Raw genomic sequence first — 17,465 nt, forward strand, 5'->3', positions numbered from 1 at the left:
CAGCCCGGAACCTTGGCGCTAAGCTTCCCATCCTGGCCGGGACTGGTTCGCTGCCCTCCCGGTCCCCCTTGATCCTGCTCCAACTGCCAGGTGGGCGGGTGGCCGGGAGCGGTGCGGCAGCACGAGGCGAGGGAGGGGCGCCGGGCCGGGTCTGGGGCTCTTGCGCGGGCGGCCCCCTCATCTTGTACCCTCCGGTCCCGCGCAGCCCAGGGTTGGCGCCATGTACGCCGTGTACAAACAGGCGCATCCGCCCACGGGCATCGAGTTCTCTATGTACTGCAACTTCTTTAACAACAGTGAGCGCAACCTCGTGGTGGCCGGGACCTCGCAGCTCTACGTGTACCGCCTCAACCGCGACGCCGAGGTAGGCCCAGGCCCTTTTAACCCTCCGCGTTTCTCTGTGAGGTGGGCACTCCAAGGCCCAGAAAAATTCAGTGATCTGTTTAAGGTTTCTCAGCCGGAGGAGCCAGGATTTGATCCTTGATCTGTTGTCTGCGGAGCCTGTACCCTTAACTTTTACGTTATTCTCCCTCTCTTCTTACTCTGGTGGGAATGGCGCACTGCCCTGGCGCGTCTTACCTGGTTTTTCTTTTTTTCAGAAAATTGATGCGAATGCCTGCTCTATTGCTAGATAGGAGGAATACAGTGGTGAACCAAACCTACAAACACTTCGGGAAGGGATTATCCAGTGAATACACATTTAAACGCATTTGTAGGCTGCAAGAAGTGGTGATGAGAGGATAAAGGAGGGAATTAAGGAGGCGTGTATTTCCAGTCAGATGATGAGGAGAGCCTTCTTGAGGCAGAGCAGGAATTTGTCAGGGGAAGAGCATTCCTAGTAAAAGGAACAAGGCTGGAGACAAGACTGTTGGCAGGAGTTGTAGTAATGTGGACAAGCCCGTGAGAAAATACAGGGGTGCTTTAGTTGCCAGAGGGCTGAGAGTTGGTCCAGGAAGGCTTCTTGCAAGAGGTGGCTTCTTAGCTGTTCTTCTCCAACGTCCAGGATTCCAGTTGCACATTAGACCATTTGGTTATGTCCACGTTTCTTAAAATTCTTTTAAATTTTCATTCTCTGTTTCTTTTGTGTATACAGTAGTGCAGTTGCTCCCTGTATTGACCTTGTACCTGGTAGGGGAAAGCAGTTGTTCTTGGCTAGTCTTGGTCACAGAGGAAGAGTGAACGTTGTACTCCAAGTGCAACATTGCTGTAGATTTTTAGTAGATACCTTTTATTTGATTAGGGAAGTTCCCTTGTATTCTTGCTTTACTGAGAATTTTTATCATGTATAGGTCTAGAGTTTTATCAGATTCTTTTTTATATCCATTGAAACAATATATGATTTCTCTCCTGAATTTTTTTTTTTTTTTTTGAGACAGAGTCTCACTCTGTTGCCCAGGCTAGAGTGCTGTGGTGTCAGCCTAGCTCACAGCAACCTCAAACATCTGGGCTCAAGCGATCCTCCTGCCTCAGCCTCCTGAGTAGCTGGGACTGCAGGCATGCGCCACCATGCCCAGCTAATTTTTTCTATCTGTATTTTTAGTTGTCCATATAATTTCTTTCTATTTTTAGTAGAGACAGGGTCTCGCTCTTGCTCAGGCTGGTCTCGAACTCCTGAGCTCAAACAATCCACCCGCCTCGGCCTCCCAGAGTGCTAGGATTACAGGCGTGAGCCACCACGCCCAGCCTCTCTCCTGGATTTTGATAGTAAATTATCGTGATAGATGCTCTTGGAATAACTCCACTTAGTTGTGTTACATATATATAGTTCCCTTTCTGCATGTCACTGGGCTCATTTGCAGATGTTTTGAGGAGTTTGGTGTGACTTCCTGTCCCACCTGCCTGTGGCTGTTGGTGTTGGGATTGCCTGAGCTTCCTGGGGCACCATCCGCCTGGCAGCAGTGGGTTTTTTGTTTTGTTTCTTAAGTTTGTCATTATTTCTGAAACCTTTGGTAGAATTTGCTGTCAAAGCCCTGAAGTTTCGTTTGTTATTGTGAAATAGGTTGGATTCATAAATGCCTCTTCTGTATCTATTGAATTGACTGTGTCGCTTTTCTCAAGCAGTCTTTTTCAGGATACTCTCCCCATAGCACAAATGTATTATGAAAAATGACGTTTTCTTACTCATTGTTAAAATGTTTCCTTTGCCTTGAGGTGATGGTAGCTAAATGTGTTTGTTAGTTTGTTTATTTTATTTATTTATTTTATTTATTTATTTTTGAGACAGAGTCTCACTCTGTTGCCCAGGTTAGAGTGCCGTGGAGTCAGCCTAGCTCACAGCAACCTTAGACTCCTGGGCTCAAGCAATCCTCCTGCCTCAGCCTCCCGAGCAGCTGGCACTACAGGCATGCGCCACCATGCCCGGCTAATTTTTTCTATATATATTTTTAACTGTCCATATAATTTCTTTCTATTTTTAGTAGAGACGGGGTCTCGCCCTTGCTCAGGCTGGTCTCGAACTCCTGATCTCAAACAGTCCTCCCACCTCGGCCTCCCAGAGTACTAGGATTACAGGCATGAGCCACCGCGCCCAGCCTGTTAGTTTGTTTTCAAGAGCTACAAAGTAGCAGAGAAGAAATAGCTTATTATCACAAAAATGTAATGGAACTTGTTTTTTTATAAAAGAAAAATTAGTATCTTCATAGCTAGGTGCAGGAGGTGGGCACTTCCTTTACCTACTGCAGTGTGGACACTGTGGGCCTCAGGAGAACAACTCAAGGACACGGACTTGGTGAAGGCAGCTCTGTGTGGGGTGACTCTGAGATGTCAGAAGAACTTAGGGCTTCTTTGGGCTTCTTTATTCCTAACAGTCATGCATGTCAGTAGCTACTGGCTCTCCTTGGCCTGACAGTACTGCCCTGAGCTGGGCCCAGGGGCTGTAGCTGTGCTGCTTGGGGCTCAGATGCATAGCCAGGCCATGTGCACCCTGGCCGTGAGTGCTTACTGCTCGGCAATAGGCAGCTGGTGAGCTGTGGGGTGGAGGCCTCTTGTAGGGGAGCCCTGTGTCAGGGCTGGGATGTGGATGTGTGATTGATAGTTGGCCCTGGTGAGCGGGGGTGCATTCTTCCCACCGGAGAGAGGGTTTTTGGGCAGGGCTCCGCAGTGGTAGGGGCTGGCTCTGGATGGTCTTTTCCTGTGTCTCTCTCCTCTGGATGCAGTAAGGCTGCCAGGTGTGTGCCCTTCACTGCCCTCTTTTTTTCCCTCTTTCAGGCTCTCACCAAAAATGACAGGAGCACAGGTGAGCGCAGTGCAACTACCCTGGGCCCCACCCTGGGGGTGTGTGGGTACCAGGGTGTGTGGCAGAGACCTTAGCCTGCTGGCCTCTCCCCTAGAAGGGAAGGCCCACCGGGAGAAGCTGGAGCTGGCAGCCTCCTTCTCCTTCTTCGGCAATGTCATGTCCATGGCCAGTGTGCAGCTGGCAGGTGCCAAGCGGGATGCTTTGCTCCTAAGTTTCAAGGATGCCAAGGTGAGTGGGGGCCTTGAGGGAGGTGGGCATGGCCATGGTGTTGGGCACAGCGCTGTGGGGGAGTCCAGTGCTAGGCAGTTGGCACCATCAGTGCTGGCAGCAGGCAGAGTACAGTTCTGACCTTCACCTCCCAGCTGTCGGTGGTGGAATATGACCCAGGCACCCATGATCTGAAGACCCTGTCTCTGCACTACTTTGAGGAGCCTGAGCTTCGGGTAGGGCCAGACCCAGACCAGGCCCAGCATCTCTCCCTCCCCCACCAGCCCCATTCTGCTGCCCCACGTGCACCCTTTGGGGCCTCCTGTCCTGGGCCTGTCTTATTCCCCTCTGCTCCCAGGACGGGTTTGTGCAGAATGTGCACACGCCACGAGTGCGGGTGGACCCTGACGGGCGCTGCGCGGCCATGCTTGTCTATGGCACGAGGCTGGTGGTGCTACCCTTTCGCCGGGAGAGTCTGGCCGAGGAGCACGAGGGGCTTGTGGGTGAGGGGTAAGTGCCAGGCGGGTCGGCCCATGGTTCTGGGGGTGCTGGAGCCCAAGCTCCTCTCCCTCCTGTCCTGCTGAAGCCCCTGGCCCCCCAGGCAGAGGTCCAGCTTCCTGCCCAGCTATATCATTGATGTTCGGGCCCTGGATGAGAAGCTGCTCAACATCGTTGACCTGCAGTTCCTGCACGGCTACTACGAGCCCACCCTGCTTATCCTGTTTGAGCCCAACCAGACCTGGCCTGGGTGAGGCACCCAAGGAGGCCCCCTGTGCTGTGGGCTCTAAGCCACCTCTGCCTGGGCTGTGGCTGGATGAGGCTTTGGGGGTGAGGGGCTTGCTCAAGGGTAGGGGAGGTGCTGGGCCTTTCTGACCTGCCTGCTGTCCCAGGCGGGTAGCTGTGAGACAGGACACATGCTCCATTGTGGCCATCTCGCTGAACATCACACAGAAGGTCCACCCTGTCATCTGGTCCCTCACCAGCCTGCCCTTTGACTGCACCCAGGCTCTGGCTGTGCCCAAGCCCATAGGTGAGGACCCTGGAGTGGGGACTGTGGGAGTATGGGGGGGACCCTGTGCCTGTACTACCCACAAGCCTGTGCCCTCCAGGTGGGGTGGTGATCTTTGCTGTCAACTCGCTGCTGTACCTGAACCAGAGTGTGCCCCCCTATGGCGTCGCCCTCAACAGCCTCACCACAGGCACCACTGCCTTCCCCCTGCGTGAGTGTGGGTGGGGCCAGGGTGGGCACGGATGGGCGGGCTTGCCCAGTCGGCCTAACTGCCTGCCCCACAGGCACCCAGGAGGGCGTGCGGATCACCCTGGACTGCGCACATGCTGCCTTCATCTCTTACGACAAAATGGTCATCTCCCTCAAGGGCGGTGAGATGTGAGTGCCCCACCCCACCCTGAGCCTTGCCCCCATTCAGCCTGGTGCCCCTGTCCACACTAAAGACGCTCCTCCCCCCAGCTATGTGCTGACGCTCATCACTGATGGCATGCGCAGCGTCCGAGCATTCCACTTTGACAAGGCAGCTGCCAGTGTCCTCACCACCAGCGTGAGTTGGGACGGGGGGGGGGGGGTTTGCCTGGGTCCAGGTGGGACCTCGACTTCACTCACCTGCCCTCCCTCAGATGGTCACCATGGAGCCTGGGTACCTGTTCCTGGGCTCTCGCCTGGGCAACTCCCTCCTCCTCAAGTACACAGAGAAGCTGCAGGAGCCCCCGGCCAGTGCTGTCCGCGAGTCTGCAGACAAGGTGGGTATCGACAGGGTGGGTGCTCTGGGCCTGTCAGTCCACTGCCTCCAGTGTGGGGACAGCCTTGGAGAGCCACTCACTGCCCGCTCCTGCCTCACAGGAAGAGCCTCCCTCAAAGAAGAAGAGAGTGGACGCCACAGTGGGCTGGTCAGGTGAGGAGCTGGGCCAGGGCTGGTCAGTGAGGGGCCAGTGACCCAAGCCAGGCTCAGGTGGGCACTCCCTGTGTTGCAGGGGGCAAGTCAGTGCCGCAGGATGAGGTGGATGAGATTGAGGTGTATGGCAGCGAGGCCCAGTCGGGTACGCAGCTGGCCACCTACTCCTTTGAGGTGAGGCTGAGGGTAGCAGGGTCCCTCCCTCTGGCTGGCCCCTACTCTGGCCAGCCCTTGACTACTGCTGTGCCTGCAGGTGTGTGACAGCATCCTCAACATCGGACCCTGTGCCAACGCCGCCATGGGCGAGCCCGCTTTCCTCTCTGAAGAGGTGCTTGAAGGGGCTGGGGCAGGGACTGGGGTGTGTGTAGGGGGCAGGAGTCATGATCCTTAACTCCTCCACCCTGTGCAGTTTCAGAACAGCCCTGAGCCAGACCTGGAGATTGTGGTTTGCTCTGGCTACGGGAAGAACGGGGCCCTGTCGGTGCTGCAGGTGTGTGGGGACAGGTAGGGGTGGGTGCCTCCTGGCAGGACCTGAGTGGGCTGATACCCCCATCCCATTGTCACTCCAGAAGAGTATCCGGCCCCAGGTGGTGACTACATTTGAGCTTCCTGGCTGCTACGATATGTGGACGGTCATTGCTCCTGTGCGTAAGGAGGAGGTAGGTGTGTGCCCTGGCAGGTGGGGAGGCCCTAAGGCCATGGGACGGGCACTGCCTTCCTGTGGGCTGCATGTGTGGCAGCCTGGAGCAGTGGGAACCCAGGTAGTCACAGCCACATGCTTGCCCTGACTGGACATGGCTTTCGGCTCCTCCAGCCCTCACAGGAGGAGACCTCCAAGGGGGAGGGCACAGAGCAGGAGCCTGGTGCCCTTGAAGCAGAAGAGGATGGGCGCAGACATGGGTTCCTTATTCTGAGCCGGGAAGACTCGACCATGGTGAGGGGCAGGCCTGGGGCCTGGCTAGGGCAGGGGTTCCTAGGGAGGGGCCGACCTCACCACTGTTTCCCTCAGATCCTGCAGACGGGGCAGGAGATCATGGAGCTAGACACCAGTGGCTTTGCCACACAGGGCCCCACAGTCTTTGCTGGAAACATTGGGGACAATCGCTACATCGTCCAAGTGTCACCGCTGGGCATCCGCCTGCTGGAAGGAGGTGGGTGGTGGGACTAAGCGGGCAGGCGGATGATGGAGAGGCGAGGGCTGACTGCTCTGTGCCCATAGTGAACCAGCTGCACTTCATCCCTGTGGACCTGGGTGCACCTATTGTGCAGTGTGCTGTGGCAGACCCCTACGTGGTCATCATGAGCGCCGAGGGCCATGTCACCATGTTCCTGCTCAAGAGTGACTCCTACAGTGGCCGCCACCACCGCCTGGCGCTGCACAAGCCCCCGCTGCACCATGTAGGCCCCCATCCCTGGTGCCTGCCCCTCTACCCCCCCACCTCCCCACCACTGAGCCCTGCCCCTCTCCCCGTAGCAGTCCAAGGTGATCACGCTGTGCCTGTACCGAGACCTCAGTGGCATGTTCACCACCGAGAGCCGCCTGGGCGGGGCCCGTGATGAGCTGGGGGGCCGCAGTGGCTCAGAGATGGAGGGCCTGGGCACGGAGACCAGGTGCGTGGGAGCCTGGGCACTGGTGGGGGCCTGGGTCCCTGTGGCAGACAGGATGCCTGTGACACCTCTGCTGGCCCCCAGCCCCACGGTGGATGACGAGGAGGAGATGCTGTACGGGGACTCGGGCTCCCTCTTCAGCCCCAGCAAGGAGGAAGCCCGAAGGAGCAGCCAGCCCCCCGCCGACCGGGACCCTGCACCCTTCCGGGCAGAGCCCACGCACTGGTGCCTGCTGGTGCGGGAGAACGGAACCATGGAGGTGGGTGGTAGCCCACGCTGTGGCACAGCCCATCCTGCCCCACTGACTGCTGCCCCCACTGACTGCTGCTCCCCTCCAGATCTACCAGCTCCCTGACTGGCGACTGGTGTTCCTGGTGAAGAACTTCCCTGTGGGGCAGCGGGTCCTGGTGGACAGCTCTTTCGGACAGCCGACCACGCAGGGCGAGGCTCGCAAGGAGGAAGCCACACGCCAGGGGGAACTGCCCCTGGTCAAGGAGGTCCTACTGGTTGCACTGGGGAGCCGCCAGAGCAGGCCTTACCTGCTGGTGAGCATGGGCCAGGCCACCCCTCCACCCCACAGCCTCACCCCATTGCCTGGCCCCACGCCATCCCCCATGGCCCCTCCCTGCTCCCCTAGGTGCACGTAGACCAGGAGCTGCTTATCTACGAGGCCTTCCCCCATGACTCTCAGCTCGGCCAGGGCAATCTCAAAGTCCGATTCAAGAAGGTGCTGGTGGCTGGGAGGGAGGGTGTGTGGTGTAGGGTGGAGTGGGGATCCAGGCCAGCAGCATCTGGAGGACCTGACCTTCATGGTGCCCCCCAGGTCCCACACAACATCAACTTCCGTGAAAAAAAGCCAAAGCCGTCCAAGAAGAAAGCAGAAGGTGGCAACACTGAGGAGGGGGCTGGGGCCCGGGGCCGCGTGGCACGTTTCCGATACTTTGAAGACATTTACGGCTATTCAGGGGTAAGCATGTGGCTTTGTGGGGGCCCAAGGGTGGGAGGGAGGCATGGCCTTGTCCACGGCACCCCCATGGCGCCTGTTCCAGGTATTCATCTGCGGCCCTTCACCCCACTGGCTCCTGGTGACCGGCCGGGGGGCTCTGCGGCTGCACCCCATGGGCATCGATGGCCCCATCGACTCCTTCGCTCCATTCCACAACATTAACTGCCCCCGTGGCTTTCTGTACTTCAACAGACAGGTAGGAAGGCCAGCCTCGTTCCTGACAACAGTCACTGATGCTGCCCAGGCCCCAGAAATGAGGTCCTGGAGGCAGATGGTGGGAACAGGAGGGAGCATCCAGAGGGTGGGGGGGCTGAGGCTTGATGCTGGGAAGGTCTGGTGGATGGGCTGTGGGGGTGGAAGGTGCAGCAGACAAGGGTCCTGTTACTGTACTGCCAGCCTAGCCCTTCCTCAGGAGCCAGATGGAGCTGGCATGGACCCCAGCTCTGCCCCTTAGTTGCTGTGTGACTTTGGGGAGGCACACACCCTCTCTGAACTTGTTTACTCATCTGTGCTGCCAAGATGATAGCACCAACAACCTGGATTCTGACAAGTGTTTCCCAGGTTACTGACAGACTCAGGACTGTTGGTGAAGTAGGGTCTGGGGCTCTTTCTGCCTGTTTTTACAGTCCTTGGTTTGGCTGGTCTGGGCTGCCCTTTGCCTGCAGCCTCCATTGCTCTCTGGGCCTGGCCCTCCCTTCTGGGTCCAGCATCCCCAGCCTGGGAGAGTGGATAGGAACTCGCTGACAGAAGCCCAAGAAGCCTGGATGCCAGTGCTGTGGCCCCTTCCAGGCCCTTGACCCCTGCTCTGGGCAGAGCCCTGGAGGCCTGGGTCTGTCCACCCCACCCCATCCAGCCCCTGCCTTGCTGACCCTGCTGCCCTTACCCCAGGGTGAGCTGAGGATCAGCGTCTTGCCTGCCTACTTGTCCTATGATGCCCCATGGCCCGTCAGGAAGATCCCACTGCGCTGCACGGCCCACTACGTGGCTTACCATGTGGAGTCCAAGGTCTGCCCTGCCCTATCAACCCCCCCCCCGCCCCCTGCCCCCCATCCCCCACCAGGGACCGCTGGGCCTAGCCTTTGATGTATGACACTCTCCCACTCCCAGGTGTACGCTGTCGCCACCAGCACCAACACACCATGCACCCGCATCCCACGCATGACTGGTGAGGAAAAGGAGTTCGAGACCATTGAGAGAGGTACGTGACGCCAGTGCCACACTCCCGTCCTGGGCTTTGACTCAGGGCAGCCCTGCCTTGACTGTTGTCCTTGGTCCCTGCAGATGACCGGTACATCCACCCCCAGCAGGAGGCTTTCTCCATCCAGCTCATCTCCCCGGTCAGCTGGGAGGCCATTCCCAATGCCAGGTGAGGCTGGTCTTGGGCGGGGGCTGCCTATGGCTGGCAGGGGTGACACCCTGACATCCCTGCCCTGTGCAGGATCGAGCTGGAAGAGTGGGAGCATGTGACCTGCATGAAGACGGTCTCGCTGCGCAGCGAGGAGACTGTGTCAGGCCTCAAGGGCTATGTGGCCGCCGGGACCTGCCTCATGCAGGGGGAGGAAGTCACGTGCCGTGGGCGGGTAAGGGTCAGGCGGGTGGGGGTCAGATGGCAGGTGAAAGACAGGCAGCCCCTGGCAGCCTTTCTGCCACCGGACGCATCCCATGCCCTGCCAGATCCTGATCATGGACGTGATCGAGGTGGTGCCTGAGCCTGGCCAGCCCTTGACCAAGAACAAGTTCAAGGTCCTTTATGAGAAGGAGCAGAAGGGGCCTGTGACCGCCCTGTGTCACTGCAACGGCCACCTGGTATCAGCCATTGGACAGAAGGTATGCCACCCCATTACCTGCGTCCTGCTCCCCGCCCCCTGCCCCCGTGTCTGCCCTGGCTCATCCTCCTCCTGCCCCCCAGATCTTTCTGTGGAGCCTGCGGGCCAGTGAGCTGACAGGGATGGCCTTCATCGACACACAGCTCTACATCCATCAGATGATCAGTGTCAAGAACTTCATCTTGGCTGCAGATGTCATGAAGAGCATCTCGTTGCTGCGCTACCAGGAGGAGAGCAAGACGCTGAGCCTCGTGTCTCGGGTACCTGTGGGGCCTGGGTACCTCGTCTGGGCGGGCACAGGCCCAAGGCCGATCCTGACACACTGCCCCTCCCGGTCCCAGGACGCCAAGCCCCTGGAGGTGTACAGTGTGGACTTTATGGTGGACAATGCTCAGCTGGGCTTCCTGGGTGAGCATGCAGGGCCTTGGGGGGAGGCTGAGACTTTGGGGTAGCCAGGGCTGACTGGGCCTCTGCTCCCCAGTGTCTGATCGAGACCGCAACCTCATGGTGTACATGTACCTGCCGGAAGGTGAGTGGCTTCTCCCATCCAACCTCTGCCCAGGCTGGGGGCTGGGCAGGCAGTGACCCAAGGTCCTTCTGGTCTAGCCAAGGAGAGTTTTGGGGGCATGCGCCTGCTGCGCCGGGCAGATTTCCATGTGGGTGCCCACGTGAACACATTCTGGAGGACCCCATGCCGGGGGGCCACTGAGGGGCCCAGCAAAAAGTCAGTCGTGTGGGAGAATAAGCACATCACGTGGTTTGGTGAGTGCCTTGGCGGGTGTGCTGGGTGTGAGGGCACAGGGGCGTGGGGGTGTGGCCTTGCTCACACTGTACCCTGCAGCCACTCTGGACGGCGGCATCGGGCTCCTGCTGCCCATGCAGGAGAAGACCTATCGCCGGCTGCTCATGCTGCAGAACGCGCTAACCACCATGCTGCCCCACCATGCCGGCCTCAACCCTCGTGCCTTCCGGTGAGCCCCACACCGTCCTCCCCTGCCCCACCTGCTCTCCTGGGTTTGCCCTGACTCCTGCACTTGCACACGCCCCAGGATGCTGCACGTGGACCGGCGTGTCCTACAGAATGCTGTGCGGAACGTGCTGGATGGGGAACTGCTCAACCGCTACCTCTACCTCAGCACCATGGAGCGTGGCGAGCTGGCCAAGAAGATAGGCACCACGCCTGACATTGTGAGTGGGCTCTGGCCCCAGCCCACCCTGGCCACCCTGCCTGCCTATGGGCCTCACCTTCCCCTCCCCTGCAGATCCTGGACGACCTGTTGGAGACAGACCGAGTCACCGCCCACTTCTAGCTCTGGATGCTGCTGCTGCTCCTGCACTACCTCCCACCCCCACTTTTTGTACAAAACACAAGGAGAAAGATTTGTTTAAGATGAACGTGTAGTCATTGCATGGCTGCCTGGCCTAGCTGTGGTCACAGCCCCACAGTGTGTCCCCATGTCCGCACTGCCAGCCCTGGCCAGATTGGTCAGGCCTGTGGCTGGGTGAGCCCTGCTGGGTCTGGGCAGCTCCAAGTAGTAGTCCTGGCCTCAGGGCTCCCTAGGTCTCCAGGTACTGGTAGAGCTCCTCAGCCTGGGGCACAAGGCCCAAGTGGGCCAGAACACGAACCAGGAGGGCGGTGAGCCGCATGACCAGGATTTCCAGCCTGGGGAGGGTGAGGTGAGGTCACAGGTTGGTGGGGAGCAGACCCTGGCCATGCCCCACCAGCTGCACTCATCCACTCACCTCAGGGCCACTTCAAATTTGAGCATCTCCCAGATGACCTTGATGTGGCGCAGGAGGCTGATGCTGTAGATGCCCTGGTACGCTGCACCCACCAGGCGGCTCCAGCCCCTGACAGCCCTGCACAGACCTACAGGTCAGCCCCAGCCTGCCTCTGGCCCCCGCCCCTGCCCCCCCCCTCAGGGCACCCCCTCAGTCACCAACCTCTTGGCCATGAGGAAGTAGCGGTCGACGGGGCTGCCCAGGGCCGTGTTGATGGCGCGCACAGTGTTGATGTTACGCAGTACGAGCAGCATGGACCGTGGCAGGGCCTTGAGCACTGCCATGATGCCTTCGAAGTGCTCTTGGGCCATGTCCTGCATGTAGGCCACCTCCTCTCGGCTTAGCAGGTGGGAGCCCCACAGCTGCCCCAGGCGCACAGGCCGCTGCATGAGCATCTCAGAGAACAGCAAGTAGTCTAGGGAGGCAGATGGGCCTGAACCAGGGCTCTGCGCCTAGCACCTGCTGCCCCCGCCCCCCAGCAGCCCCCTATGTACCTGCCTCACCTTGTACCCCGAGTGCAGCTGCATGCTCCTTCATCGCAGCGTCGTCCCTCAGGATGATGGCCCGCCAGAGCTGGCACAGGGCCGACCGGTCCCTGTGGAAGGGCCCAGCCCAGCCATCAGCCCAGAGCCCCAGGGCAGGAAGGTCTGGGCCCAAGGGAGAGGCCCAGCTGACCCCACCCCAGGGCTTACTTTTCATCCAGAAACTGGTAGAGCCCATGGTCCAGCAGCACCAGCTCCGCCTTCCCATCTGGGCCTTTCCGCACCAGAACTAGGGACACAGCATGTTGGTTCCTGCTACCCAACCAGAGTCCCCCGCCCCCAGGAGATTTCCTACCATTGCCCGGGTGGGGGTCAGCATGGATGAAGCCTGTGTAAAATATCTGCTCGGCAAAAGCCTGGATCAGCTTCGCTGCCACCTGGGGAGAGAGTGGAACATGCAGTGGGCGTGGATAGCACCCCGCCACCCCTGCCCCGAGAATGGCACTCACGTCCTGCACCGCCAGCCCCTGGCTCGTGATGGCCTCAATGTCGGTGACCTTGCAGCCCTCACAGAAGTCGGCAGTCAGCACACGCTGGGAGAGAGCAAGAGGCTGCACTCAGCAGGCCTGCACCGCCCCCACCCGAGAGGTGCCTGGCATAGCGCACCTTGCTTGACTTGTCCCAGTGCACACGGGGAACCACAAGGTAGCGGAAGTGCCCCAGCTCCTGTGCACAGCGCTCAGCATTGCGACCCTCGTTCTTGAAGTCCAGCTCCTGGGCCAGGGTGCCCTTCAGGTCCTGGGGGCCACACACAGGCAGTCAGAGTCAGGGACCTGCCCTCCCTCCTGGCACATGAATGGTGCAGCTTGCTCCAGCCTGCCCAAGCTGGTCATTACCTGCAGGACCCAGCTGAAGCCAAAGCTGGGGTGCATGAACTCGATGAGCTGTAGCAGGAGCTCCAGGGTGTGGATGTCTCCATCAAAGCGGTCCTGCAGGTCGATGTACTGCACCTGCACCAGGCAAACGCACAGCAAGGGCCTGGGTCCCACAACAAGCCTCAGAGCCCACCATGGCACAAGGCAGACCCCCACGCACCTTCACAGCCACAGCAGTGCCATCGTGCAGCGTGGCTCGGTGCACCTGGGCCAGGCTGGCAGTGGCCACTGGCTGGTAGTCAAACTTCTGGAAGAGCTCATGGGGCAGGGCCTGGAAATCCTCAAGGAACAACTCATCCACCTGGCAGGAACAGGTGTTTGGAGCAGCTGAGGGGCTGCTGCTGGAGCCCCTACTGCCCGCCCTCTGCCCCTGGAGGCAGGGCTCACCTCCCGGAAGCCACGTGTGAGAGCTCTGTCCTCCAGCACGCGCAGGGTCCTGATATACTCCGGGGGTAGCAAGTGGTTGAAGGAGCACAGCCCTTGGCCAAGCTTCACGTAGAGGCCCCCATTGCAGATGGCTCCCGCCACCAGGGCATCGGCTGCCCGCTGGTGACATGCAGATAGCACCTCCAAGTACCCCGGGCTGTTCTGACCATAGGCATGGAGGAGAGCTGACCACCTCCCTAGGCCCACCCAGTGCCTGCCACCTCCAGTGTACCCCCGCCATGTGCCCAGTGCACAGGTACAAACCTCTTCCACCCCTCGTAGGATGATGTTTGTGCACCACCAGTAGTCTAGGGAGATCTGCAGGCCGATCCTCAGAGACCTGTGGGCAGAGGTGGCCCTTAGCCCTGATAGGCAGGCTCTGGGTACTCCTGCACATGGTCCCTCTTGTGTTTTCAGAGCCCTCTTGTGGTCTGATCTCACCCTGTCAGCCCCTTGGGTCCTTGTGAGCACATGGGGAACTGCTGAGCCCATGGGGTATCCTTTGGTCTCTCTACTGACAGTTCCTGCAGGTCAGTCTCCCGATCTGCGGATGGGCAGCCTATGTCCACGCCACCCTCACTCCCTGCCTGGGTACCCACAGGCACCCAGGAAAGATGGGACAGGGAACAGTAGGTGGATGGAAACCCCAGAAGAGTCGGGACTCTGACACAGCCTGTTAAAGAGGAAGGGCTGGGTCCAGGCACAGGAAGGCAGGGGGTCCAAGGATGGATGGCAGGTGTGGCTGGGGCTGCAGAGGTCACAGGAGGGTGCCTGAGGTCCACCAAGGAGGCAGGGAGGCCCAGGGAAGCAAGGTCTGCAGGGAAAGGGCTCCAGTTAGGGGGGGAAATGGGGGGCACCCTGGGTGTGCTCACCAGGTACTGGGCTCCCCAGGGGAGGTTTAGGCAAGGAGGATGCATGGAGAAGGACGCTGGAAATGGGCTCCCCGGATCCCCAGACCTGCCTCAGGAGCATCTTGGGGTAGGGCACACAGTGGCCAGCCCACATAGGCCAGAGGCCCCACCCCACACCCCTGCACGGCTCACGCCCTGCCTGGGAAGGGCTCTGGCTACCCAGGTGGGCTCTGTGCCCCCAGCACTCCAGGGAGGTCCCCAGAGCAGGCCCCACTCTGGGCTCCCACAGAGCACCTGCAGTACATGCTAAGGGTGGGGGTAGGGATTCTCAAATGTGCCCCGAGCCCTGAGGCTTAAAGGCCACTCTGAGGTAGGGATGCCTTATGGGAAGAGCCAACCTACAACCAGAGCACATTGTACACGAGATTCTCATGAACTTTCGTAGGGGGCTGAGTGCTTGTAGAAAGGTGCAGGGATGCAATCCAGTGGTCAGTGAGGGGAAGCAGGGCATCCGTCACCTCTGTCCATGACAGGCCTGGCTGGATGGAGCTGATGCCAAAAACACTCAACAAATCAACTGGCAATAGAGTTTCCAGTAGATGCTGACGTTCCACAGCGATTGGCCAGGAAGGCGGGGGTGGAGGACAGCGGCCTTGCTGCAAACCACCTGGCTGGCCTTGAGGGCTGCCCTGGCCACTCAGCCCATCTTTTTTGGGGAAGGGGGAGCTAAGGCCACCCCTACACGCACACACACACACAGATGTGTGCACACACGTGAACACAAGACCCCAGCAGCATCCTGGGGGCTCAAGTACACTCCTATAGGGCTGGGTCCCGAAATTAATGCCTGTTTGCACTTCAGCCAAACATGAATGAATTCTATCACCTAGAACTGAAGAGAGTCTAACAACACAGCAAGCAAGTGTGACACAGTCAAGAAAAGTTACATCAAAAATGGCTAAAATTCTCAACCTCAAGGTACTAAAGAAGCCCACGTAAACGTGGCCTGGGGACTACAGGGGCGTGGGTGGGTCAGAGGCCAGCGTGGAGAGGCAGGGACTGAGCCTGGCAGCACCGTGATTTTTTTTTATCTGTTTTCTAGAGACAGGAGCTTGCTCTGTGGTCCCACTGGAGAACAGAGGTGCAATCATAGCTCACTGCAGCCTGGAACTCCTGGGCTCAAGCCATCCTCCTGCCTTGGCCTCCTAAAGTGTTAGGAGTACAGGTGTAAGTCGCCATACCTGGCCCTACATTTTTGTTTTGAAATAATTTTTTTCTTTTCTTTTTTTTTTTTGAGATAGAGTCTTGCTCTGTTACTCAGGCTAGAGTGCCGTGGCCTCAACCTAGCTCACAGCAACCTCAAACTCCTGGGCTCAAGAGATCCTCCTGTCTCAGTCTCCTGAGTAGCTGGGACTACAGGCATGCGCCACCATGCCCGGCTAACTTTTTCTATTTTCAGTTGTCTGGCTAATTTCTTTCTATTTTTAGTAGAGACGGGGTCTCACTCTTGCTGAGGTTGGTCTCAAACCCCTGACATCAAGTGATCCTCCCACCTTGGCCTCCCAGGGTGCTAGGATTACAGGTGTCAGACACTATGCCTGGCCCTTGAAATAATTTCAAATGTCCAGAAAAGTTGCAAGAATAAACCCAAAAAAGTTTTTCTTTTTGAAATATTTGAGAATAAGTTGTCATAACCCCGAACCCTTTAGAGTGTATTTCCTATAAACAAGGACACTGTCCCACATAACCACAATCAGGAGACTACTGTCTCACAACCCTCTAACCTGCAGACCTTTTTGTGTGTCACCAGGTGCTCCAGTGACATCCTTTTTAGCAAAAGGATTTAGGTCCAGGGTCACATGTGGCAATTAGTTATCATCTCTGATCTATTTCAGTCCCAACAGCCCTCAGCCCTTGCTTGGCATTCGTGATTGCCTGGAGTTGGCCAAAGTCAAGGTGAAGGGTGTGGTCTTCCAGGCTGCCATGTCCGCCTAGGACTTCTGATACCAGCTGCAGGTGTGTGGGTCCCCAGGACCACCCTCACTTCAGATTAGCTGGCGACAAGTCTGGCAGTACCCAAAGACTCCCTCACTTTCAACAACTCTCTAGAGTGACACAGAACTCAGGAAAGTGCTATACTTGGGGTTAGGTTTTATGTTAGCAAAGGACAAATCCAAAATATTCCGAGGAAGAGATGCACAGGGTGAGGACTGGAGGGTCCCAAATTCAGAGCTTCCGTGTCCTCAAAGACTTACTCTGTGTGACCAGGAAGCTCATCTGGGCATGAGTGTCTGAAGTTTTTATTGGGGTGTCAGAGGGAGGCATGTGGATTGGCTCGGCCCCATGACTGAGCTCAGCTTCCAGCCCTGCCCCTCCCTCGTTAGCCTCAACTGTGAAGGCCACCACGGCAGGCAGAAACACTCCTGCCACTTGGCAAACTCCAAGGACTCAGAGGCCATGTCTAGAACCAAGGACAAAGACCAGACCTCTCTGGGTAAAGTTAATTCTTCACTGCACACAATTTGACACATTTGAAGATTACAGTCTAGTAGTTACACTGTACAGCTCGAGGGTTAGGGTTTGCTCTTGTGCTGCCTGGGGCTGCTGCCACTGCAGAGTTGCGTGGCTGCAGCAGAGACCATGTGGCCACAGGGCCTATGGTATGTCTAACCTTTCATAGAACTTCACCAGCCCTGTCTCCTCTACTGGCGCTTGTCTGCCTCGTTCCCGGTCAGTCAGCTGACCCACTTTCGGCAGGGATGCCGCAGAGGCGAGTTGGTGCTCTGCTCCTGCATCCCGTCCATGTCACTGTCTGGTTTCCGTGTCATTAGGTGTTCATTGAGGGGTTCTGAGGTCACATTGGCGTCTGCTCTCCCCGTCCTCCTAAGGATGAGCTTAGCACTCACTGATCCGCCTCAGGTGAATTAATGATCAGCATGATGGTGGATTTTCCAGTCCAATCGTTCCTGCGGCACATGCCGGCTAGCTGTAAGAGAAAGCCTCTCTGCCCCCATTTAGCACCTGTCACTTCATTCCTGTCATGCTACACTGTGGGCTTCTGTCAATATTATTAGTGTTTATTCCCAGGACTGTCCTAGACTTGGCTTTGGCGGCCTCCTTGTGCTTTTCTCATCTCCAACATTTTACCATGAAAAAACTCAAACATACAGCAGAATTGAAAATCCGTTTGTGATAATCCA

At 58.0% G+C, this 17,465-nt stretch overlaps 2 protein-coding genes across 9 annotated transcripts in view; one reads left to right on the top strand and one right to left on the bottom strand.

Moving 5' to 3' along the window:
* On the top strand, nucleotides 1-11,178 carry CPSF1 (cleavage and polyadenylation specific factor 1). 2 transcript variants are annotated; one of them, XM_045561187.1, is made up of 38 exons: nucleotides 1-90; nucleotides 206-364; nucleotides 3,208-3,235; nucleotides 3,330-3,463; nucleotides 3,598-3,678; nucleotides 3,801-3,952; nucleotides 4,044-4,190; nucleotides 4,333-4,472; nucleotides 4,552-4,662; nucleotides 4,736-4,829; nucleotides 4,911-4,998; nucleotides 5,075-5,197; nucleotides 5,298-5,349; nucleotides 5,429-5,523; nucleotides 5,603-5,677; nucleotides 5,759-5,839; nucleotides 5,919-6,008; nucleotides 6,164-6,283; nucleotides 6,359-6,500; nucleotides 6,569-6,747; nucleotides 6,824-6,960; nucleotides 7,042-7,216; nucleotides 7,296-7,502; nucleotides 7,595-7,684; nucleotides 7,781-7,924; nucleotides 8,007-8,159; nucleotides 8,852-8,968; nucleotides 9,071-9,161; nucleotides 9,245-9,329; nucleotides 9,402-9,543; nucleotides 9,638-9,790; nucleotides 9,873-10,049; nucleotides 10,131-10,197; nucleotides 10,271-10,318; nucleotides 10,396-10,551; nucleotides 10,631-10,760; nucleotides 10,839-10,977; nucleotides 11,052-11,178. In XM_045561187.1, exons 2-38 carry the CDS (start codon nucleotides 221-223, stop codon nucleotides 11,097-11,099), a joined length of 4,335 nt encoding a protein of 1,444 aa, XP_045417143.1. In that variant the 5' UTR covers nucleotides 1-90; nucleotides 206-220; the 3' UTR covers nucleotides 11,100-11,178. The 2 variants fall into 2 exon arrangements, with proteins under 2 accessions (XP_045417143.1, XP_045417144.1); XM_045561188.1 differs by lacking the exons at nucleotides 1-90; nucleotides 206-364; nucleotides 3,208-3,235; nucleotides 3,330-3,463 and having other exon boundaries at nucleotides 3,599-3,678; nucleotides 4,341-4,472.
* ADCK5 (aarF domain containing kinase 5) overlaps nucleotides 11,174-17,465 on the bottom strand; it is a 17,901-nt gene continuing 11,609 nt past the window's right edge. The window contains exons 4-15 of one of the 7 annotated variants that reach the window (XM_045561194.1): nucleotides 13,679-13,754; nucleotides 13,376-13,576; nucleotides 13,149-13,289; nucleotides 12,950-13,063; nucleotides 12,720-12,851; nucleotides 12,563-12,646; nucleotides 12,409-12,490; nucleotides 12,264-12,342; nucleotides 12,075-12,166; nucleotides 11,734-11,986; nucleotides 11,533-11,649; nucleotides 11,174-11,452 (exon numbers count right to left, since the gene is read on the bottom strand). In XM_045561194.1, coding sequence (XP_045417150.1) covers nucleotides 11,347-11,452; nucleotides 11,533-11,649; nucleotides 11,734-11,986; nucleotides 12,075-12,166; nucleotides 12,264-12,342; nucleotides 12,409-12,490; nucleotides 12,563-12,646; nucleotides 12,720-12,851; nucleotides 12,950-13,063; nucleotides 13,149-13,289; nucleotides 13,376-13,576; nucleotides 13,679-13,754 — 1,477 coding nt within the window. In that variant the 3' untranslated portion in view covers nucleotides 11,174-11,346. Of the gene's footprint in view, nucleotides 11,453-11,532; nucleotides 11,650-11,733; nucleotides 11,987-12,065; nucleotides 12,167-12,263; nucleotides 12,647-12,719; nucleotides 12,852-12,949; nucleotides 13,064-13,148; nucleotides 13,290-13,375; nucleotides 13,577-13,678; nucleotides 13,755-17,465 lie in introns of all 7 variants that reach the window. The other 6 variants (XM_045561192.1, XM_045561193.1, XM_045561191.1 and 3 more) reach the window with 6 other exon arrangements.

The sequence above is a fragment of the Lemur catta genome, chromosome 9, assembly GCF_020740605.2.
Source record: "Lemur catta isolate mLemCat1 chromosome 9, mLemCat1.pri, whole genome shotgun sequence".
NCBI lineage: Eukaryota > Metazoa > Chordata > Mammalia > Primates > Lemuridae > Lemur > Lemur catta.

What these genes read in the sequence shown, in the direction of transcription:
- CPSF1 (XM_045561187.1), top strand. Translation starts at nt 221, where the DNA reads ATGTACGCCGTGTACAAACAGGCGCATCCGCCCACGGGCATCGAGTTC. An exon ending in GCCTCAACCGCGACGCCGAG is followed by an intron (nt 365 to 3,207) that starts GTAGGCCCAGGC and finishes TCCCTCTTTCAG; the next exon opens with GCTCTCACCAAAAATGACAG. An exon ending in GGCTGTGCCCAAGCCCATAG is followed by an intron (nt 4,473 to 4,551) that starts GTGAGGACCCTG and finishes TGTGCCCTCCAG; the next exon opens with GTGGGGTGGTGATCTTTGCT.